Source organism: Mercenaria mercenaria, chromosome 14 (genome assembly GCF_021730395.1).
Source record: "Mercenaria mercenaria strain notata chromosome 14, MADL_Memer_1, whole genome shotgun sequence".
In the NCBI taxonomy this organism is placed as follows: domain Eukaryota; kingdom Metazoa; phylum Mollusca; class Bivalvia; order Venerida; family Veneridae; genus Mercenaria; species Mercenaria mercenaria.
The window spans coordinates 13,311,090-13,335,492 of NC_069374.1; the positions used below are offsets into that span (position 1 = coordinate 13,311,090).

Sequence of the window (24,403 nt, forward strand, 5' to 3'; positions counted from 1 at the left end):
TTATATTGCAGAGATACTCCACATATTTTATGCTTTCCTCAACGTTACAGAAAAACTTGCCTGATGATGTTTAAATAAATCGTTTGGCAAGTTTCTTCAAAACGTGATAGGAATTTAATTGAAACAAATCGGAAAGGTTTGAGTCATATTAACTAAAGCCTTAAACGATTCTTTAATGAATATTCATTTTCCAGTTAGGTGGAAACTAATTAAAAATGTAGATGGATAACGTCAATCAAGAGTAATTATTATGCAGAACACGATTATCACAACTTCTTGATTTACCCTTAAAAGTATCATTTACTGGAATGGAATGGAACAGTTTTTGAAAAAAGTATTTAAACCTGTTGCGTGTAAATGAAGAAGTTGATGACGTTTGATTTTGTATGACTCAAAAAGCAAGCAAGCAAGTCCTTTTTATAATTACATCCCTTTATTTATTCGAAAGAGCACAAGTCCTTGTAAGTTTTACAGTCCGATTTAAGGCAATACTTAAACCAATATTTAGCCTTATAAGCAAATATATGTGTACTAAAAACAAATAAATTTTGAAAGAGGATTGTTTCCAAATTAATGTCAGCGTCCCGAAAATGAGAGAATGTTTTTATATATTTTCAAATTAAGAAGTACAAAAATCACACTCATGGAAAAAACAACCCACTGCTTTAAACACGCTCTAAAATTAAACATAAAATTGGGAGAATTTCGCTGTAATTATGCCCCTCCCCCCCCCCCCCACTTCGTAGAAGGAGGGGTATATTTATATTATTTTGCAGATGTCGGCTGGTCGGTCTATCGGTCGGTCGTTCCGTAGATCAATCGGTTCCGGATAATTACTCAAGAACGCTTAGGCATAGGACCATAAAAGATGATAGTGAGGTTGGTCATAGCGAGCAGATGACTCCTATTGATTTTTAGATCAGTAGTCAAAGGCCAAGGTCACAGTGACCCGGAACAGTTTAACGGTTTCCGGTTGATAACTTGAGAACGGTTGGGATCATGAAAGTTAATAGGGAGGTTGTTCATGACCAGCAGTTGACCTATTGATTTTGAGATCAGTAGATCAAACGTCCAGTGCACAGTGACCAAATTATTTCTGTTCCTTGTGCAGTTACTGAATGTATCAAGGGGAGCATTTCATGAACTACGAGCTCTTATTTGAATAATCTTTATACTTCAATAAACAAATTGTATACTAAATAATAAAAATCCAAAGTATAAACAATTTAGGGAAATGTGACAGTTAAGCAATCCTATATAAACATGTTTATTGTTTGATATAAGTAAACTATTACTCATCTAGAAAATATTAACAAATTACTTTCTTGAGACATTTTTGTAGGAACAATAGATGTCTTCATCTTATCAATACTCATTAATGATTAATGCGTTTATATCTATCTGCCCAACTTCCACAATTTCCTAAAATATTTGTAATATTGATGGTTTATATTATATTGTGATAATTTTGAACACATTACCCTTCAAAATGTTCTCCTTAGCTTTCAGTGTTAGTAAGACATATTTATCTTCTTTAAATACTGATTGCGTTAGAAATACCGTCATCTATACCTAACCAAGGTCATAAATGTGCCTTATTAAAGATAAAACATCGCGCTATCTATAATGTTAGTTAAAATCAGCTGGTTGCACAAATGTTTATAAATTTTGTCTCGCTTGCACCAGCAATTTTCATGTCTAACCCAGCCTGCCTGGTAAATTATGGTGTACCATCTGGGTCTAAAGTCTACTTTGCGTGGCGCATATTTCAAAATATACGGGTTCGTATAAAAATACGGGTAAATATATACGTCCACGTGTATATTTTATACGTGCACGTATAAATATGTAGGTGAACTCTTATATGGACGTGCGTGTGTATATATACGCGACTTGTTATTACGCGTGCACATATAAATTTACGCGTGCATCTCCATATATGCGTGCAAGTGGACGTATATATTTACTCTGGCACAAATATTTTGATATGTTCCCGTATACATTAAAATGTTCGCTCACGCAAAGCAGACTTTCGACCCAAATGGTACATCATATTTTGGTATGTGAAGACACGCGAATATCATATTCCGTCCTCGGGCGGGGCTAGTATTCTCCTTGTCGATTTGACAGGAGACAATGTGTTCCCCGTCCAAACCCTGTAACATACGGGTAACTTGTGATGAACGAGATTGTACAAAGCTTTCCGTAATTAAGGTAATTGACAGCCGTTACGTTGAAAAAAATTGGTATCTTTTAAAACTTTAACATGATAAAGCCAAACGTAAAATATTTGAACGAAAATTGTTCCTTTTTGCCATCTAAAAGGTTTACCTTATTGTGTTTAACGGTTTTATTGAAAGATAGGAAATGTGCCTGTCATGCATTTCATTGCACATTGCATTGCAACTGAAACACTTAAATCTCACGTCTTATGTCCTTGCAGCTAAAAATATGTATTTAGATGCACTTATTTTAAACATGTTAAAACTTTGAATCTTAAAAGATATGTTTGTTTAAATGCACTTATCTAAAACATGTTATATTGCGGTAGATGTCATTCAGAGTCTTTTGAGTACAACGACAATATTCATATACGTTAATAAGTATAATTTCAATGTATATAAGCATTAATGAAAACATTTTACATCTATATAAATCTATCTTTCATTGTTCCGTGCTGTTTTGATGCATATTGACACGGCGATGTTTGAACAAATGTGATCTTTTGTCTCCTTATTATACCTATCCTATTTAGATATATGTTTATCAATATTTCAATATATTTTAGGTAATCCTCGGAGGTGGTCGGGAGAAATTTATGAAAAACAACACAAATGACCCCCAGAGTGGCCTACTTACGGGGGGACGCAGAGATAACCGTGATTTGATACAGGTAATCGCGATTTGTCACAGACACACGTGATAAGTATGTCCACCCGAATGTCCGTCTGTTCGAGAAAATCTGTGTCACGTATACCTCATAAAGTGTTTGACATAGAGTCATGCAACTTTACAGGAATATTATTCAGCATTTGAAGTGTCATTTTGGGCTCCACTTGGCCAAATTCATGCTAAGAGAGCCTAAAAAGTCTTTTTACTTGGAGTTATAAAACATTACATGAATTAATTTCAACGTTTTATATGTTGAGATTATAATGTAACTTGTACGAAAGTAAAAGCTGCCTTTCAGTGTATTATTTTTGATAGATTTACATATATTTATCATGGTCGACGGAGCTTTTTCATATCTGTACAAACGCGCAGTCGAGATAAGTTATCTATAAACGGCTTCAGAACATTGCATTTTTTCTGACATATACAATGTATATTATTTATTATACCAAATTTATATAGCACTCTTTCCATGCACATGAACACGTTTAAAAGTGCTTTACAGAATAAATTGCAAACAATACAAACAAATACGCATTCAACACACACAAAAAATGTTCCACATTAACAAAAATCATGAATGTAAACCATATAGATAAAACAAGACAAACAAACATACATATTCAAAAGTATTTAAGTGACCCCAGGATAAAATACTGTTCTACGCTGTTTTATGAAATGAAAAATATTGTATCGGTCAGTAAACGAAATGTTGTATAAAGAAGTGGGGTTTTATCAGGCTTTTGAAAGCAGTTAGCGTGTGAGCTTCCCTGATCTTGGTGGGAAGGGAGTTCCAAAGCTTTGGAGCCGTGAACGAAAAGCTGCGATTGCCATACATCATGATTTTAGTTTTTGGCGTAACCAGTGGCAGCGTGTCTTGTGATCTTAGGTTTCTGACCGGTTTATACACTTCTATCATATCCCTTATATAGGCAGGGGACTGATTGTGTAAAGCCTTAAAGGTGTTGGTTAGAACCTTATACAGCATCCTGTATTTCACTGGCAACCAATGGAGCTCCTTCAGAACCGATGTTATATGATTGCGAAGGGGCGTCTTAGTGACGACGCGAGCTGCCGTGTTCTGGACATTTTGCAACTTGTTAAGTGTGCTGTTTGTAATACAACTTAAAGAGAATTCCTATAGTTTTTTTTCCTTTCATAGAATGTTTTCAAATTCACATATATGAGAGGAAAATTTGTGCTGAAAACAATGAACAAATAAAAACAATGGGTCACCTTGCTTGTTTTTGTGAAAAATTGTTTTGAACACACCCACTGTTAATGAAACTGCCAGCGAGTTTTCAACATTTTCATAATTTTCTGGTTTTTATAAATACCAACCAAAATATACATAAAGACAGCACAATAAGGTTGATTCTTTTTACAGATTTTATTATATACTTATTTGATATCATAATCATATTTGTAAAACTATATCTTCAATATCCTTACAATAATTAAAAAAAGAATATTGTTTCATATTCACTTTTGTGAACTTTTTTCAATGAAAAATACCCATAGTGAAGAATATTTGTTTTAGATTTTGAAAAAACTCTTTCATAGAATTTTTTCCAGCTTTTCTTGTGTATAGATAATTGTATTGTGAGCATAAAAATGGCTAAAAATGTATGGGTCACCAGCCTAAATTTTTTGTTAAGACCGCTAGAATACAACACCTCTTTGGACGGAAAATGGCGCGAACCTTGCCAAATTGATTACATGTATGTCTGCTAGAAGTTAAAAAAAGTTTTAAAAATTCTTAATTCTTTCTATAATTGAATACTAAATAATCTGAAAGGTGATATTGTCTTATCAGTACTAAGTCAATTGTCTTACATTATCTGAACAACACTGTCTTTTACAAAAATGCGATGTGAAAACACAACCACAAAAAGGCAAAATACCTGTCAGGCATTATACTTGTCAATATATCATAAACCCATATTACCATTTGATTACTGATAAAAACTTATCAGAAATGTTATTTCATTCAAGATTCCTCGTATTTAAGATTCTTTGTCACATGTTTCAACAAATGTTGACTTCACTTCAGTTTTCCATAGAAAGTGTCGGCTGCGCAGAAAGATGCGCATTAAAAACTATAGGAATTCCCTTTAACAAGGCATTAGTGTAACCAGGCTGTTGACATTGGTCTTTGTGGCATCATTGGTAAGATACCGTCTGATGTGACCATACTGCGTAGTTGTGCATATCCAGCCCGACACGCAGAGTTGTCTTGTTCCATATCTATACTGTTGTCAAAAACTGCACCAAGATTCCTCACACATTTTGTGGATTTTATAACAGAGTCACCGACCGAAACGTCGTCAATGTTATTAGAGTTATGCTGTGATGTGAATAACATTACCTCCGTTTTATCAGCATTGCGCTTCAGCATATTGCAATGCATCCACGAGACAATTTCAGCCAGACAGCTCTCAATGCGGCGCAAAACCTTGCTTATAGCCACAATTGCTATCGGCTTAAAGGACAGGTATAATTGAGTCATCTGCGTAGAAATGATAAAGAAGTTCATGACGTCTGCATACGACACCCACGGGTTTAGTGTACATGATATAGTTCTTTGGACTAAGTACTGATCCCTGGGGTATACTGTATTTCATCAACATAGACGTCGACAACTCACCATCAACGCACACTGTTTGTTAGCAGTCACTACGATATGATGACATCAAGTGCTTTGTCTGTGACTTCAAAATGATGGTCGAGTCGGTGTTACAGTGTTTGGTGGCCAATCGTGTCGAAAGCTGCAGACAGATCGAGTAGCACGAGGGCTGTTACAGAATTTTGGTCGAGAGATGTGAGAATGTCATTCTGTACCTTTATCAAAGCCGACTCAGTTGAATGAAGCTTTCTGTATGCTGACTGCAGTCCCTCATGTAGCTTATTTTCACTCAAGTGCCGCTCAAAACGCGCATCTACTACCTTTTCAAAGATTTTTGAAATGAAAGGGAGATTAGACACAGGCCTGTAGTTTTGAGAATATTTGGTTGAAGACCTGGTTTCTTAAGTAGGGGTCGTATCATAGCACTTTTAAATTCTTTTGGTACATAACCTAATTCCATTGATGTATTTATGATGTTTGTTATCAACGGCAAGAGCTCATCAAGACATTTCTTCAAAAGCCATGTTGGTAAAAGGTCATGTTCGCATGATTTGTTTGGAGATTCTTGTATCGTTTGTTTTACCTATTCTATCGTTGCAGGAGCCAAATCAATAAGACAGTTTGCTACTTCCCGGTGTTCTGAACAATGCAAGTCTGCTGAATCGCAATCAGTTTGGCTACAGAAAATAATGTTATTCCTAATGTTTTCAATAATCTGGAGGAAAAAGTCACTAAACTTCTGCGCAAGTTCCTTAGAGGATGAGTTGGAGGGACAGACGCAATCATGACGGTCTTCTAGTAGATTTTTGGTTATCTTGGCCAAACTCTTGTGGTCAGTGCCACACGACTTTACCTTATCAGAGAAGTAGTCTGTTCGGGCCTGAATTAGGAGTTAATTTTTGGTAGCACATTGGTCCATGTAAAGTTGGTGGTCGATTGTAAGTTTAGATTTACGCCATTACCGCACAAGCTTGCGTTTTAAGTGTTTAGCCTCATGAAATTCGTCTGTAAATCACGGACAGCTAGGTCGAAAAACGATAGTTTTTGTGTGTAAGAGAGATATTTATCTATCAGTAAGGATAATCCATTTGAATATGCATTCACTAACTGATCCACGTCTGTGCCTTCTGGAAACGTATTTAGTGCAAGGAACGCTGAGATATCTTGTTTGAAAGAACTTGCGTCTATAGAGCGTAATTTCCGAAAAGAAACCTGCTTCCGCACCGGGGCAGGTTTTGTGGTACAAGCGATGAAGCGAATTGCATAGTGGTCTTGTCACATATTACTAGTATTGTAACAAATACCTGGATCGATGTCCTCGATTGCTGTCGTTCCTGATTTAAAATCTTTGTTATGACTAGATGCAACAACACGAAGAGTAAATGCAGTTTTATGTATGAGAGCCACACCTCCTCCACGGCTGCCGTTAAACCGTGCAACATTTTAATGGAATAACCATTCGGTACAAGTTCGCCAATACACGTTTTATCCAGGGTGTTTCGAACCAAGTTTCAATGAGAGCTACCGAACCAAAAGCATTTGAAATATGTAATCACACAGAGAAATTGTCTTATTTTTGACAGATCTTGGGTTGAAACTGCATGTCCGAATTTTCTTCTCATTTCCTCCTGTTGTAATGGATTCATATCTAATTTTGGTAATATTTTTGGTATTATGCTGCTGAATTTCAAGATTTTGGCTATCCAATTTGAAATCACATGTACACGTTCGTAAAACACTTGTAAACCCTAATTCTGCCGTTAAACCCGTTTAGATGGTGTAGCAAATCCACTCTATAACTTACTTACCTATTAACTTTGTTTATTTAATACAAGAAAGCAAATACAAGAAAGCCAAAGAGACATATACACAAACAGACTAGCTACTCTTTATATTTAAAATGAAAGAATGATGCACATAGGTACGACCCCTTTATATTTTCCATACCAGGAATGGCAACAGAAACAGGCAGATCTTGGAAGAAAATATAGATATGTCTGGAATATCACAGCATTCAAAAATATTGATCCTGCAAAGACAGATTATCTGTTTGGTAAGTCATTTAACATGTTCTGCTTTTTATCAACTAGTGACTAAGTGAACTTGATTTTTTTGAGAAAACATTTTTTATGATTCCGAATCTTACATAAGTAACTTTCTACTTTACTGAAATTACAACTAAGCACAATTTTCTGCTGTCTTTAATGTGAATTATTCATAATTATTTCAAATTCGTTACAATTTGCATTTTGTATTTTATAGGCTCATTGGTAGTGGACCCGTAATGGAAATCGATTTTTTCCGTGCGGTTACGTATTTTGTATTTGGCATTACGGCGTTCTTCGGACGATAATGAAGCACTCCTTTCATACTAGAGAATGCCGAAATCGCAATGGAAAAAACCTAATCTATCGGAAATTTCCAATTTTAGTTGTAGCTTGCCTCGATCACCTAAAAATTCAGATGCGTTAACATTTACTCTTTAACAAAAAATGGAAAAGGAAAACAAACATACGAAAAGTAATTTTGACCTTTTGAAAAATCACATTGTATATGGAAAATAGTTATTAGTGTCCTACCGGTGTATTGAGGAGGGCCCTTGATAATGTTAGAATTATTTTTGGCCAAATCAATTTGTGTGTATTTGTTGGAATGCGCGTGTGAATTTTATGCTTGCATCTGTGTATATATAAAATTAACTATAGTTAGGGGACTTACAGTTTGCCCCAATCTTTCAGTCAGCCAGTTTGTCCGCGGATCATATAAAAGCTTAAAAAACTAAAGATGGTTTCATGAAACTTGGTACATAACTAGAAGATAGAATACATACGTCATTTCATTTCGTTTATATATTAAAAGTAGTTACTGTGGCAAAGAACGGTATAACTTAAAGCGTTCTAGAGACTTTTTTCCTTGATAGAAGTCACTGTAGAGAATATGCATAAAATTTTAGATTGTATGTTCGTGCGCCCGTTCGTCTGTTCGTCCATCCGTCACATATGATTGATCCTTCCACAAATTTAACATTATAATATATCATTTTCACGAGGCCTTGTTTATACATATAGAAAATACACTATTTACTTGCCCGTTGATCCGTCTGCCTGTCCGTCTGTCAGTCACTAAAGGAGGACCTTACTGTAAATTTCAAAGTTAAAGAAATTTTTGTCTTAAGGGGACGCAGACTTTGAAATTAGTAAAAGGTGGGTGGGATATGATAAAATTTATCTGCAAAAAAGTACAAAGTTTTGGTACATGAAATGAATACTGTTTCAACTGTAATTAGTACACAAAGGAATGCTCACTAAAATAAAGATGAAAAAAAAAACTTAAATAAGAAAGTTATTGTTGAATTACATACGGATTAGTGTGTACATTGAAAGTCAACAATTAATAATTTTTTGTGTGAAAATAATAGCACTTTACCTTGTCCAAACATTTATCAATATCCTGCAGATTCCAATTTAAAGAAAAAAGTGAAATAAGTTCACTATCTTTGTTTTCATTTTTTCACAGGTGAGTTAAAACACAATATTTAGTTTAGTAGTGCATATGAAAAGATAAGGTGGTCAAGGAAGGCCACATTCCAAAACTACTAGTTTATTCCTCTTAATACATTAAACATTTATTGTTACAGAAGTCGAGTGGCTTGTAATAAGGGCATAGAAATGATTCCATTATTAATTTTCAACTAGGTATTCACGAAATACAATACACTTAAATATCAAAACACATTCAACAAACTTTTGAAAATGTATTTTCTAAAAAAATCTTTAAAATAAGGTATGAAATTTGGTTGAGAGGTCGAATCAATGTGACTACGTGCAATATAACTTTCAAATCTCATTCACATAACTTACTAATACACAGGAATGTCAATGATCAAAAGGCGATAAAAATATAGTCATCCTCATTTTTATGCCATTTATAATGTGTCCTTTTATTCTCCACCATACTTTTCATAACTCCGTTTCCACGAGTTGCACGAGACTGCTGTCATTCACATAAAAAAGTAGGGGCCAGACAAGTTGTAAATGCAATACCATCTAAACTTAATTAATTGATAATGCAGTTCAAGAAAAACTTTATCTCATAACGTAATGAACAAGTATAATGTTGTAAATAACAACTACACGTACACTGATCTGAGTATATGACTTTATTAATTAATTTTGTATTTGTTATTGTTGACAAAAAGAATAACGGAAGTGCCTCAACACTGAAAGCGGTATTAGTCCAATGAAAGTAATATTTTTTGTTAAAGGTCCATAAAAACTAATAATTTTCAAATATTGAAGACGCGTTTTCTGAATATGATTCATTATTTGATAAGAAATTATAAACATCGACAGTTTTTTAAAAAAAATATACACGTGCTGACACCTATGTTGTCTCCCGTTGATTATTAGAGTTACCGTTTGTCCAGCGCAGTAATACTTTTTGTAGTGAATCGCCGAGAAGCCGAGGGAAAATTAGAAACCATGATGCCTGTACTGAGGTATTCATTTTGTCATGTTATGCCCTTGCACTGCCAATCCCACTCTGATTTTTTTGTTTAAATTTTTTATCAATGAGAAAGATGGCGTCGATCTCGAGATGAGAAGAAGGGGCGTTAAATATTTACCTGTTTAAGCAAACCTGGTGCGTTAGAAAGAAAAACTCAGAAGTACAACATCATTTGTTACACTGGTATTGTAAAAGAACCTGTTTTTTCCTGAAAGAAAAGCCTAATATTTTTTGTTGGATGTACTTTCACGAAGACCTCTGTTTTCTTATTACATTCATAGTACCACATCATTATCCACAAATTACTGAATTTTACAGATGTCCATGAGTATTATATCAAATTAGGAATATGTTTTTTATCTTCCCACCATCAATTTCTTAAATATGCACCCCTTCCTCATTTTTGCATGAACTGTGAAAGTAGCAATATGCGTCCCCATAAAATCTGGTAAAAAAGATAAAAAAGGAAAATTATCTTTGTTTATTTGCATGCATGTATATATTATGTCCGTCCTTCTGTCCTTTATTTTAGGTGGGACATGGGATAAATTTATACTTACACTTAGATAAACCTGGCATATCGCAACAAATGCAGGTGCTTTTATTTATGGCAATATAAAAAATATTTTGTTGCGACTTGTAAAATTGTGATTGATACGACAATAAAAATACACATTATTCATACAGTTGTCCAAAGTTTTTATTGCTGGGCAATGGCTGTGTTATTATTAATTTTTCACTTACAGGGTTATTCAACAAAGATCATATGAAGTACGAAATAGATAGAAATAAAGAGGAACCATCATTGGCAGAAATGACCGAAAAGGCAATTCAAATACTCAGTAGAAACGAAAAAGGATTCTTTTTGTTTGTAGAAGGTAGTATAAATATTTAGCTCAGGTATCCAGTTAACATATAAAGTCTTTAACCTTTACTGGGCAAACTGATGACATATAGTTTGTTTATTTGTGTGTGGCGTTTAGTTGGTAGCCACACGCTTATACAATGAAGGTCTAGTGGATAGCTTCATCAAATGAAAATTGTTCATTCTCACCCACATATATTAAGGGCATATGATTCGGAGTCAGTCACTATGGCCCCAAGTTATAGAAGTCATCGACATGCTATAAGTGGCAAAATGAGCTGCACAAATGACTTTCATATGTGCAAAATGAGACAATGAATATAACCTGATCAACATCCTTGTATTTTTTCTTTGTTAACATTGTGTACAGAAGATTAGTATTTCTATATATGTGCATGGGAGAAACGTTAATAAACTGACTACCATAATGATTTAAAATTCTGTTTAGTTTGTATTTATTTATTTTAGGCCGATTGTGAAGCAAGTTCTGCAGCTTATATTAATCGCAGTCGACACCTCATTCCTTATAAAATCCACCGCCACGAGGGTATGAGAGGAGAGAAGCCAGTTTCTCTTTTAATGCTGAGCGCCTAGGCTGATACATATACCATATTTTTGACGTATTTGGTATGACGCGGCTGGGGTTCGGACCCACGCCCTCCCGCACTCGAAGCAGACGCTGTACCACTAGGCTATCGAGGCGGTTGAAAATTATAATTCCATCTAAAGTATCACTACATTCTATACGCCGTACATATTTGTACAGTGACAGATGATAAAAGGATCGCGAATAATGTTTTGAAAGCATAAAATTTAGATATAAAGTTCAATAGACTGGTGCAACTTTCTTCTTTTAGGCGGACGGATAGACCACGCCCATCATGACGCACAGGCAGTCAGATCTCTACATGATACTTTAGCTTTTGCCGAAGCCGTCGAAATGGGAGTTTCAAAGACGAGCAAGGAGGATACCTTGATTATAACTACAGCTGATCACTCGCACGTTTTTACTATAGGCGGATACCCGACCAGAGGAAATCCTTTATTTGGTAATGCAGTCAACTATGTATATACAGAACCAAAAAGTGTTCCTTATCTCTGGTGGTCTTTATTTATAAGTTTTAATATTGTAAGTTGGATATTTTTCGCGTCATATTTATTTCGCGTTTTGAGAGGAAATTCGTCATGTAAGCGTTGTTTAGAATAGGCGCTTCCTGGTTGTTTATATTACTGAAGTTAATGATTAAGTTTTTTATGAATTCGGCGTGCTGTCTGTTCGCAAAAATTAGCGAAAATTAAACCGTCGTGAATGTTACCCATTCTAACGTACACTACAAGTGTTCAAATACATGAAACAGATAGTCCTTAGAACCAGTTTGTCTTTGTTTGTAGGTGGCCAGACTGCTAGTTTGACGATACCCGAGACAAACGTAATTTTTTATACAGTTTCACTTACCAAAAGGAACTGTGTTACTGATCAGTTTAGGAAAAAGTTTCACTTATCATAGCCAAACGGTTAAAATATGTATATAAAGCATACGCATCTCAGATACACCTTTACTGATTCAATATACATGCATAAGATACCAAAGTCGTTAAAATTCAACACATCTTTTCTCAGACTATTACATGCCGGGCATTGTTTAACAACGAGGCCCGTCTTGTCCTATTTGCCAGGGAATACTGTTTCATATAGATGTTCTTAAAATTATAGTCTACAAAGAACTATAATTTCTGTCGAAGAAAACAGTGAAGTTTATATTCGAGTTATCTCGCATATATAGTTCTAGATGTAACGAAATATGATAATTTCTATGTGAAGCTAGTACGTTACATTTTATACAGCACAAAGCAAGTTTTAGCTATTATATTGGAATCATTTTGTCCCGTTCGTCCTCTCATCCTACCATCGGTCTTGAACCTAATTTGGCGCAATGCTATTGTTTATAAGTTAAAATGAAAAACAGAAAAAAAACATAACTCTTCTGTTTAGTATATTCACACAACAAATATTTTTTGCAGGCTGCTGTGTACGGCGCAGGATAGGTATCAGTAGGGTTTTCTATGTTGGGCTGCAGGCCTGTAAAGGCAATTAATCACCGTGTAGTAACCTGATTTACAACCTTTAAAGTATGCTATTTTAAGGGAAGCCACCGAGGCACCTACCTCCTGCAAGCCATTATACAACGTCGTTAAACACATAATCACAAGAAAAGAAGTATTTAAAAGTAACACACCACTCATGCCACATAATCGGGGTATTGACATAACTCTATCAGAAATAAATGCTGAATGGTCTCCATTACCCCAAGGAACCAGTAAAATAACACTGAGTTCCATGTGGCAGGTAAGGGCATCTGGGATAGGATTATGATATAGGAAGTCTCGGCTAGACCTTTTTAACTATTCAATGCATTTCAATGAAAATTTTTATTTCTGTTGAGCATGATGGGAAGACGGATCGTTTTATTACCTATGCAAGTAATCATTATTAAAATTTAGAAGTTCAAGCAGTAAGGGAGGAGGGAAAAAGGTGAATAGAAGTTTTGAAACCTTATTGTTATTCTTCAATGTGTCATGTTTGTCATTACAGGGGCATTTATGTGTCTTGATATACAAGGATCCTTTACTTTTTCAGGATTTACCGATGACCGAGAGGGTCATAACATGCTGGCAATTGACAATAAACCTTTTACAACACTGAGTTATGCAAATGGGCCAGGCGGGTATGCAGATGTAAATGCAACTGTTAGACCTAACCTCACACTTGTTGATACAGGTACATAATTGCTGCATGCACTTACATTTTCTTGTGACTCTTATTTATATTATTTCTTCCCTTTAAATACATACATGGCTTCATACCTTCTGTTACTTTTAAAGCAGGGCTCTGTCCAAGTCTGCAGGCATCTGTCTCCAAAATTCATGAGACAAAACCAAATATCGATTCGTTTAAAGATATTCCATAGATAAGACAATTCCTACAGATAACCCGAGACATATATATGTAAAAGTTGAATTTTCTAAAACGATTTACAGGGCCAGTTTAGAAAGCATTATGCTCTTCCATGGATGCATTATGATTTTAGTTTTGACTTTGTCAGAGTTTGCAAAGTTCATACGATACCATGATTTCAAAAAGGCTTGAAGATTTTATAGTAATCATTGCGGAATTAGCTGTCCCGAAAATCCTGTATTTCGATTTTGACACATGTATTGATAAAGTGCACATGACGCAATCAATGTCAATTGTATAAGTCGGGAACAAATTAAATGCAGCTAGAAAAACGATTGAAAAACTTACAGTCACTCTTCAGTCATGTAAGCAGCGCTCCAAGTAAGGAAACAATTAACAATTAGTGACATGGATTAAGGTAGTTCTACACGTTTATTTAAACAGGTAACCTAGAATAAATATTTGCTAGAGCATACAGAAACGTAAACATGCTGAAAATAAGTGGTAACTTGTATGAAACCAGCAATGTTACTGTTTTAGGTATTGGGAAGCAATTATCACCATTCGGCAATCCATTCATCCATCACACATTATTGTATCCTAAACTTGCCTGCAGATTCTGTCCAATTGAAATGAATTTTGGTATATGATTTCAACATAAAAATGGACAGGCGCACATTGTCTAGACTTTTATGTCAGTATACATGTATTAATGTTTATGCATGCCCACTACTAACTCCTACGTTTTCTTGTCATTTTAGAATAAACTTGGCAAACATTGTTACAGTCAAGTACTTGTTCATTTATATAGTTTTGAGTGTCATGTCCGAATAGTGTCTTAGGTTATGCTCCTTTTTACTCTGCCAGACTTTCCCAGGGGACATGTGTCATACAATATTTGCATAGTTCTTGATTAAATATAACAGAGGAAATTGAAAATTAAGGTAACAGATATTCACATTTGTTACGTACGTATAATAGGAAATGTGTAAGTTAACAATTTTGGGAACAATACATATACAATACATATTTATCATACACTTACATCACTAAACTTATTTAGATCCAATGTTTTCCTAAATGACACACACAAACAAATGAGCATTTCTTTTTATTGGCCTAATTTTCTAAGTTTATAGTTTTTCTTCGTGGTCAAATCAAATTCTACATTGAAAAAGTACCTTAAGTAGTCAAATCAGTTTGCCTGAATATTATGTGTAAAGCACTTTAGGAAAAATGGATGAGATCTAAGATCGTCATTACATATGTTGTGATAATGTCGGGTTTGATAAGACAAAATGCGGAAAACATCGTGCAATTTGTGCAAAACTAGAGTGTCTGAAATAGGAACTAATGTTTACAAAGTTTGTTCTGCGGCTTCGTCAGGTCACAGCGCAACTCTTTAGAGATCTGTTGTCACAGAATTGCAATGAAATGTGTGATAGGTCTACTTGATTATTTTAACAGTATATATAGAACAGTTCGTATGAGCGTGATAGACAAAATTGTCAGCTTTGACGTTTAAAATCGTTTTAGCAGGTTAGTTACTTACTTAGTATTCTGAGATTGTAGATTTACGTGTTTAAAATCTAGTTTAGGATTTCAAGTTAGCGTATGCGGCAAATTTGTATGTAAATTGTAATGTTCAGAATAACGACACCTGAGCAATGAAATTCTACATGTACCCGTGTTGACGGTGCAAGTAAGAAATTTGATATGAAACTTGCGACGTTTCCTGGATTTATAACAAAACAATATAATTAGTTCTTGAAAATAACTTGAGCACATCATTTTCGCCTATGATAAAGGATTATTTATTCATAATCTAAGGCATACTCTATATGACAGTTTGAAAAGGACCCAAGAAACGTACAGTATATCGCTGTACGGTGTCTATAATTATATACAGTAAATGTGGATAACGAATGGGGTGCAATGTTATCTCAAAACTTAACGTAACAAAGAGATGTATAGAAGACAGATACAGAAGATAATAGGTAAGGGTAGATTTTTCGGAAGCACAGAGCACTAAATACACAGAGTAATCAAAGTGTTACTATTTTCCTTAATAAACAGAGATAAAAGTATTCAGTCTATCTGTAGGTACAATACTAAAACAACAATTCCGCTACCTCTTCACCTAAATCTACATGTAAGGGAAGATGACTATATCTCTCTTCGGTTCCGTGAATAGTAAGCTTTGTTGATCTTTGGGGTTTCTCCTGCAAAATGTAAATCCTCAATCTTTTTTTCGAGCCATGTCTTAATAAAAATTGGGTTGTTTATCCCTTAAATTTCAATTTGGTAACAATCATATACCGTATATATGTATATATAGAAAACTCACTTTAGAGTGTCACGTGTCACATTTACATCTTATGATCTACATTCACTTTCCAAAGTACATTCCTGTCAGTGCAGGAATTGGTGAAAATCAAACCTTTTATTTGTATTTTGACAGTTAAAATGGCAAAACAATTGAGGTAAAAGTCAATGACTTATATACAAAGATACAAATATAACAATGAGTTTTGATGAATACTATTTATAAATCGAGGGACGACAGGGAAAACAATTTCGTGAGGGTAAGCTTCGGAAATTTAAAAATGGAGCAGATGCCGAAAAGCCAAAAAAAGTAGCCGATACTAATCGGAGTGCTCAGTGTCTGTAAATTCTTTTTGATCACGTTTGACATATATATATTCTTACGGTATGCCTTTGTAAAAAAGTCTACAAAGAAAAAAAACGGATAACACGTTACAAATTAGAAGAATAATATAATGGTTTATACTTCCGCTTTTTCAGCCGACAAGGATTTCAGAATACAATCTGGAGTAAAGCTTGATTCAGAGACTCACGCCGGGGAGGATGTTGCTATTTATGCACAAGGACCAATGGCTCATCTTTTCCATGGCGTCCATGAACAGAACTATATCGCCCATGTAATGGCGTATGCATCTTGTGTTGGCAGTTATTCATCTCAAGATTCTTGCGCTGCATCTGACGTTCAGGAAATAAACTGTGGACTACTTTTAGAATCAAACATAGTAGTTTTAGTATTTGCTTCTTTCATCAAATTGTTTGTAGGATAATTGACGAAACATGTAACTAACAGAACGGACTGTTTTCCCTTGTATCATTGTTAACTCCAAGGAAATACATAAAATTTAAAAACAAAGAACACTGTATGAATATCCGCTATCATGTGCGGTACGGGCAAGTTCTTTCTCTTCATATATTTTTTATGATTACCTATGTGTATATCAAAACATATTTAAATAAGATTGTCCTCTAACAGGCTGTATGGAACGCCGCAACTATCTAATGTCGAGAAATGATGTTATCATCAACTATCCATAGATCACAGATGGAAGTAATAACACAACGTACCTAAGATACAGCATGGGTCAATGAGTAAAATATGCTTAGATATATTACAATTATGATGATTTCTGCGAAATAAAGCCAAAAAGTCATTTTTATAACTTCTTCCTCTATGACAATGAAGCATTAGAAAGGTGAAAAACGGTATTTGGCATGTACATTGCTTCTAAGTCAACATTTCTTAAAAATAAATATTTTTTATCAGTGATTGGCCGTTTTTTGTGAGTAGATAAATCTTACTTCAAAGCCCAGCTACAAACAGTTCACGCACAACAAAAGCGTGCAAAGCGGTAGTTTTTTCTTTATTCGAATATATCTCACACATTGTTCTTGCATCAAAGCCTTCCTCCTGAAAACATAAGCATATCGTCCAAGTAAACAATGACCTTGCAAGCTGTCTGAACAGACTAAATTCAAACAAACAGGTTCAGACCTACTTCAGTTTTTACAGGTTTGCTTCATGCCCTACATGCTTTATATTCGGGTAAGATAAGATTTCATCGCTATGTATAAAAAGACGGAAATTGTCTTCGCCAATGGAAAGGTTCTTTACATCTGCCGTTTAGTTATTGAATATGGTATGCGAAGAAACTTTGGGAAAGCAGAAGTGTTAGATGGCAAACCTGCAAATAACTGAGATAAGCCAGCTGCGGCGTCCCATAAAGTTCCATTTATAAAATATCAGTACTATTTCGCTTGAATTTAGATTCCCAGGAATACGAATTTTTGTAGTATTGTTCAGCTTAGTACCAGAATGATAAGATGGCAGATATAGAACTTTATGATTTATTAGTTTTCATGATTTTAAAATTAATTGTTGTTCGTCGTTGACAAATTTTAACATGTTTAATCGACTGTATTGACAGCTGTATTGTCAAAATGATTTGCAGAAAGTTCATTGGAGAGGAATAAGTAGGTCACTAGGTGGGTCTTTAAAACCAACGTTAGCAAAGAATGTTAACACTACCATATATTTTGTCCTACGCTGAGAGTTTCATAGTACTATCTCACAATCGCTGTGCAGATTTAATAGAACAATAAATATACATTATTTTGTAAAAGATCGACGATAACAATCTATAACGTAATCATACATATATAATATGTATATCATTATACACTTTTTATTGCTCTCAACACATCTGTAAGATTCTCTCAAACAAATTATATTACAGATACAAATTCAAACTTGTGTGAACTTCATGGTTTCAAAAAAAAATAATAGAGCAAACCTACCATATTAAATCAAGGCTAGTTAAGAAAGGTATCCTAGAACTTTACAGTTCTTATTTTTTTTATCAAAGTAAGCCCCATGAGGTACCTCTATCATTGTTCAATTTACTTTAACTTGATTTACTTTGTGAAAAAGTGACAATCTCTGAATCTTCATCGCACCCTAATCTTGCAGCTTCTCTGCCTTCAGACTTATTTCTGATTACGGTTAATGATATGTGATATGACTGAATATAATAATCTGTAACTCATAGATGCAGACGGGAATGCCCCCTTTCAGAGTTGCTGTTTTAGCGGTAACGAGGCTCTGCCAAGTTACCACCAAAATACTTATTTGAGAGCTGGATATTCCCGACTGCGTAATGTCTTTTTTGTAAAATGATTTATTTTGAATCGAGAGATATCGAGAAATATGCTAAATTGAACCGATAGCAACTATTTTATGATATTTTCCTTCAAAATATATAACCTATGAATGAATCATTAATTGTCATTAGCAGCATGAGAGTCATTTAGCATGTTGGTTCCAGATGGGTTTTAGAGGTATGGTTTATATCAAAGGAAACACCAGTCCGATGTGCAAGAAATGTCCATGTATATGCACATATACCCTTAGGATCCTTGACTGAGCATGGATATTTTTATGTAATCATATTTTGTGGTCAAATTGAATTAGAGGGAAGATTAACAAGGGATTGTTCTAATTCTATTGAGCAGTTCACCCGAAGTCATCCAAAAATAGTACTTTTGCACCTGCTGGCTGATTCATTTGAACCAGGATGGTAGAAAATGACCCATTTGTAGAAAATGAGCATTAGATCATAAGATGCACAAGCTTTTCTTTTTGCAAGACGATAAAATATCATGTTTGATTTCGTGTTTTCTCGTAATAACATTTTCATGTTTACTAAGCTTTTATCTTTCCATTGCAACTATTTTGCTATGTACAACCTGCAAATCGATTTGAAATATATTCATAAATTTTCTACATTCAACTTTATGTATAAATGCAAAATATACTTGTTTGAAAATAATGCAGTTGGCCATTGAAATTATGAGAGGAATGGTTAGAAAACAGATTGATTCCTGCTTGTCACTTTGTAATTTACGTATTTTCTGTGGGAAATTAAAAAAAAAAAGCCATGAAAAATGTTCACAATGAATCCAATAAAATTTGATACAACTTTAATTCAAATTAGATGATCATTCAGTATTTGACTAATCTTCAGTTTTCGTTAGTATCAATTGGCTACTTTGTGTTACATGATCAGTATCAGAGTTGGAAAAGTACAAAATGGCTGCAAAATAGTACGTTATTTTCAAGTGAATGTAGATTACAAACCTATATTACTCAGTCTCTGACATAAATCTGTCACGGAAGCACTCTCAGATGTAAATACACCTATTATGGTTTCAGTAGGTTTTTAACCCCTGATTTAGAAATGGTGCTAGGGCCTTAGTACTTGGGGAAAATGTCTTGTAATTAAAACGTGTATATTGGGAGGTGCCAAAAGTGTTTTATTAAGTATCACATTTAAGAAATGTTATAAATGCATTAAATCAGCATGTTGCCTAATGTTACAAATGTTTAAGTTTCATAGGTTCAGTCTCGGCTGAAAAAGTAAAAAAAGAAACATTCATTTTTTTCGTTTTGAACTTTGAGAATTTTAGCTTTGAAACTGTCAAGAATATATTTAATATACTCCACAAAAAAAAGGTCTGCAACAAAACATGTTTTACACTGTAATTTATGTATTGCTTAACGTACAAGTAATTTATATATCAAATAAAAGTACAAGTAAATCTTCACAAAATACCGAAAACAGAATGAAAATTGAATTACCGGTTTCGGCAAATTTCATGTTCAATGTCACATAGGGTACCTGATCAAAAGTTGCAAAATTGCTGAGTGAATTTCAATAGTGCGTGTTTCCACCATTTTGCGCATTGCATTCAATCAGACGACTCATTGAAAACACAAGCGGATTTTCTGGTGATATTCCCTTTTTTTTTTAGGACGAATCGTTGATAATTGTCTGAACCAACATGGAGTTCAGCGGATGCAGTGGCCACCAATATCACCAGATTTGGCATGCATTGAACACTTATGGGACATTCTTGGGCGTGCTGTAAATAAAAGAATTACACGACAGACAAGACTTGCCGATCTGCCCAACATTCTGCAACAGGAGTGGGCTCTCATTCCACAACGGAAAATCCACCGGCTTGTGTTTTCAATTGAATGCAATGCGAGAAATGGTGGATACACGCACTATTGAAATTCACTCAGCTATTTTGCAACTTTTGATCAGGTATCCTATGTGACTTTGAACTTGAAATTTGCCGAAACCGGTAATTCAATTGTCACTCTGTTTTCAGTATTTTGTTAAGATTTGCCTGGTACTTTTATTTGATATAGGAATTATACTTGTACGTTAAGTAATAAATAAGTTACAGCATAAAACATGTTTTGTTGCAGAACTTTTTTTGTTGAGTATATGAGATTGGGATTGGGGTCAGACTTTTGCCTTAACTGGCCTTACAAAACACCACTGGGTTCATTTGGTCTTATGTTTAAACATTAAAACACTGATATAACTGATGATGTTGTAATTACGCTGAAGAGAATGATTTCAGCCATATTTGAAGATTTAACAAAGGGAGTTGTGAAAAGGGATCTTTTAAGTCTGGTCATACAGAGCCATTTATTGTATTACCCGATTACCATACCATTTCTAACGTTACCCGAATTTACACCAGAGTGGTTCATGTCTGAAAATGAGCGAGTGTTGCAATCACACGAGAATTTTGTTATTGATGAACCCCTGCTCTTTGAAGTGACTTATGTACATACGTCGAAAGGTGGAGTTGGAAAGAGGTGTAGATATGTCAACTCTGGCAAATTTCTGTTGGATAAACGAAGCTTGATATGTATTCAATATGATGATGATTTGTGTTGTGCGAGGGCTATAATAACAGCAGCAGCGAAAATAGATCAACACGAAAAGTAAGAAAGCATTAGAAAAAGGTATGAGCCAATAGGAGAAATGGCCTTACAACTCCACAAGGATACTGACGTTCTCCCTAGAAAATGTGGAATTGAAGATGTTAAAAAATCCCATGGGTATTGGCAGATTATCAAATGCATATGGTGTAAAGAACACTTTAATTGTATTATATATAAAGGCAAGGAAGCTGATAAGAAGATATATTCATACTACCATGACAACCATTACGATGTCATTACTAGCATTGTTGCCTTCCTTTCTAGAAGTGTAACAATAGAGGAGCAAAAATGTAACAATACGTGTCACTCGTGTCTTGTGGAGAAGAATGGATACAATGCAAGGCATAGTATAGGTTTTCCCGCGGTCAAGAGTGCTTCAAACTTCATAAGCACTTGACAGCAAATGGGAACCCTACTTGCAACTCTATATATCGTTGTTAGGATTGCGGTAAAAAAATAAACAGGAGAGTGAGTAAGAAGAGATGTATATAGCAAAATGTGCAAAGATATTTTCCTGATACTCATAAATGCCACATGTTGCCAGAGAACATAGATCTGGACGAAGAACCGATGTCATTCGAAGAACAGATTAATGACGAGGTTGAAAATGCCAAAATATTTCAATTGTTTGATTTCAAATGTACATAAGACCATCAGTTCAGTGTGCAAAGACTTTAATCTAGATATATTTGGAAAATGTCTAAATTGTTTGAAGTCACATTGTTGTAGTTATGAACATAAACCCAATAATTGTGTGGCACAGAAGGTAGGCATTGTTTTTATGGACAAACGCGATATGAAAATGCGAAACCTGTGGGTTGAAGAAACGCGTTTTTAGCGGCGAGACGACTTTAAAACACTTCTGTGAATGGTTGTTTTCTGAGGACAATTGCGGTTCTACTGTGTTTTGTCACAATCTCCAAGGCTATGTACCGTTTATTGCAATTTTTATATGAAAATACTGTTGTGCCAACAGTCATACCAAGCGGTGCGAAAGTAATGTGTCCAACGGCACCCTTGTGTAAAATAAAGATGATAGATTCTATCAACTTTCTACCGAAGGCGTTGGCAAAACTACCTTCTATGTTTGGTTTAAAGGACTGATTCAGAAGAAGTGTTAATTTCCACACTTTTATAACCGGAAGGAAAACTAAAGTTGATGCAATGAAGCCATAAGATAGAAAAATGTTCTTTACATGGTACAGAGAACACAAGAACGACAAGTTTGAATTCCATATAGAACTTTTAGAATCCTGTCCGAAGCTGATATATTGAGACGTTGTTCCCTAAGGGTCCGGGAATATTTCATTACCATAACTGGAATCCTGTGAATTAAATGACAATGGGTGAATTGTATAAACAATGTTGGAAAAGAAAAAAAAACTATTAAGAAAATTTGGGACACACATACAAATGTTTTTGGGAATCAGAATTTGATCAAGTAGTGGAAGATAATCCCGATATGAAAATATATATTGATCACTTAGATATTGTTAAACCCTTTGAGCCAAGCGACGCATTTTACGGGGTGCGCACCCTGTACTGCTTTCAAGAGAAAACGGAAAACTAACTGTAAGACACGTTGAAACTCGACAACAAGAAGGATGTCAGCACTCTGACCAAGAACGCGCTTTTATTGGCACATGGGTCACAGCTGAAGTAAAGACAGCGTTATGGAAAGGATGTACGATTTTAAGAATGTATGAAAAACATCGAAATATTATCCTGGAACTGAAACAGGGGATATTTTCAAAGAATAGTAAATACATTTCTAAAATTAAAACAAGAGGTTAGCAAGTGGCCAAAGTGTTGTTTAGCGGAAGATGACGAGCATAAATATATAAACTTAAAAAGGGGGCATTGTTTTGGAATATAATAATATTTACAAAAATTCTTGTAAAAAAGCTCTGTCGACAACCCTGCTGAATACTTTGATAAGTAGAAATCAGACAGCGAAGAAGTAAACCCTGTAAACTATGTTTCCGAGGAAATGGTAGAAATGCGATGGAAACTCAAGAATGACTTTGTTGATACCAACTCAAAAAGTAACGTTATTATTGCCACATACACTAGTGCACAAGCACGCATTCATTCTTATTTAGGAAATCTTGGTAGTAAAGCATTGTACGCAGATAGAGACTGCATTATCTTTTTAACCAAAGCGGGTAAATTGAAACCTGAACTTGGTGAGTATCCAACAAAATTCCAGAGAACCAAATAAAGACGTTCATGACAGGAGTTCCAAACATACTCGTATCAAGCAGTGAAATTATACCCACTGTTAAGTACGTGGTATGACTTTAAAACACAAAAACTTATTAACTGTATAGTTTGACATGATGAAAAGATTTGTTTCGGAAGAGACAAAGGGAAACGTTACTATGACACTTTTAGTGTTACGAGAGAAAAAGAAAGCGCAAGACTTATAACCTTAGACTATCGCATTGTGTTTGACAAAAGAGTCGTAAGAAATAACTATGGATTTTAATGGATTTTAATACATGTATTCACTATGTTGTTTGCAAAAAAATGTATACTTCATGACGGTGATGCTTGGAGAGTAGAGAATGTATGTATTTTACAATTTCCGCGAGACATACGTTTTTCGTGAAAAACAACCTCTAGTTGTGTTGAAATGCCATGTGGAAGGTAAGTAAATGGTTGTCGGTAACTGAGTCTTTTCGGAAGATATGCGGATGCAAGGTTAATTACCGTCACCATTCTAAAATAAACTTTACATATTTTTAATAATTTGAAAATTACATAATGATAACTGCGCTAAAATTGTCCATATTTCATTAAAAATTAAAAATGGACCATTCTGAAAAACAACCTGTGGTCCTAAAATAAGCTAGTGCAAAACCCAGATGAATTTTAGTTCGATTTGAGGATATAAAAATGATATAAAAGGCTTTGAAGCTACGTGGAATAGGA

The 24,403-nt window shown here is 34.7% G+C and overlaps 1 protein-coding gene across 1 annotated transcript in view; it reads left to right on the forward strand.

Moving 5' to 3' along the window:
- LOC123526422 (alkaline phosphatase-like) overlaps positions 1-18,018 on the forward strand; it is a 29,390-nt gene extending 11,372 nt beyond the window's left edge. Inside the window, exons 5-10 of the mRNA XM_053522485.1 lie at positions 2,789-2,893; positions 7,469-7,571; positions 10,771-10,902; positions 11,747-11,938; positions 13,528-13,668; positions 16,651-18,018. Coding sequence (XP_053378460.1) covers positions 2,789-2,893; positions 7,469-7,571; positions 10,771-10,902; positions 11,747-11,938; positions 13,528-13,668; positions 16,651-16,937 — 960 coding nt within the window. The 3' untranslated portion in view covers positions 16,938-18,018. The remainder of the gene's footprint in view (positions 1-2,788; positions 2,894-7,468; positions 7,572-10,770; positions 10,903-11,746; positions 11,939-13,527; positions 13,669-16,650) is intronic.
- Positions 18,019-24,403: the final 6,385 nt, after the last annotated feature.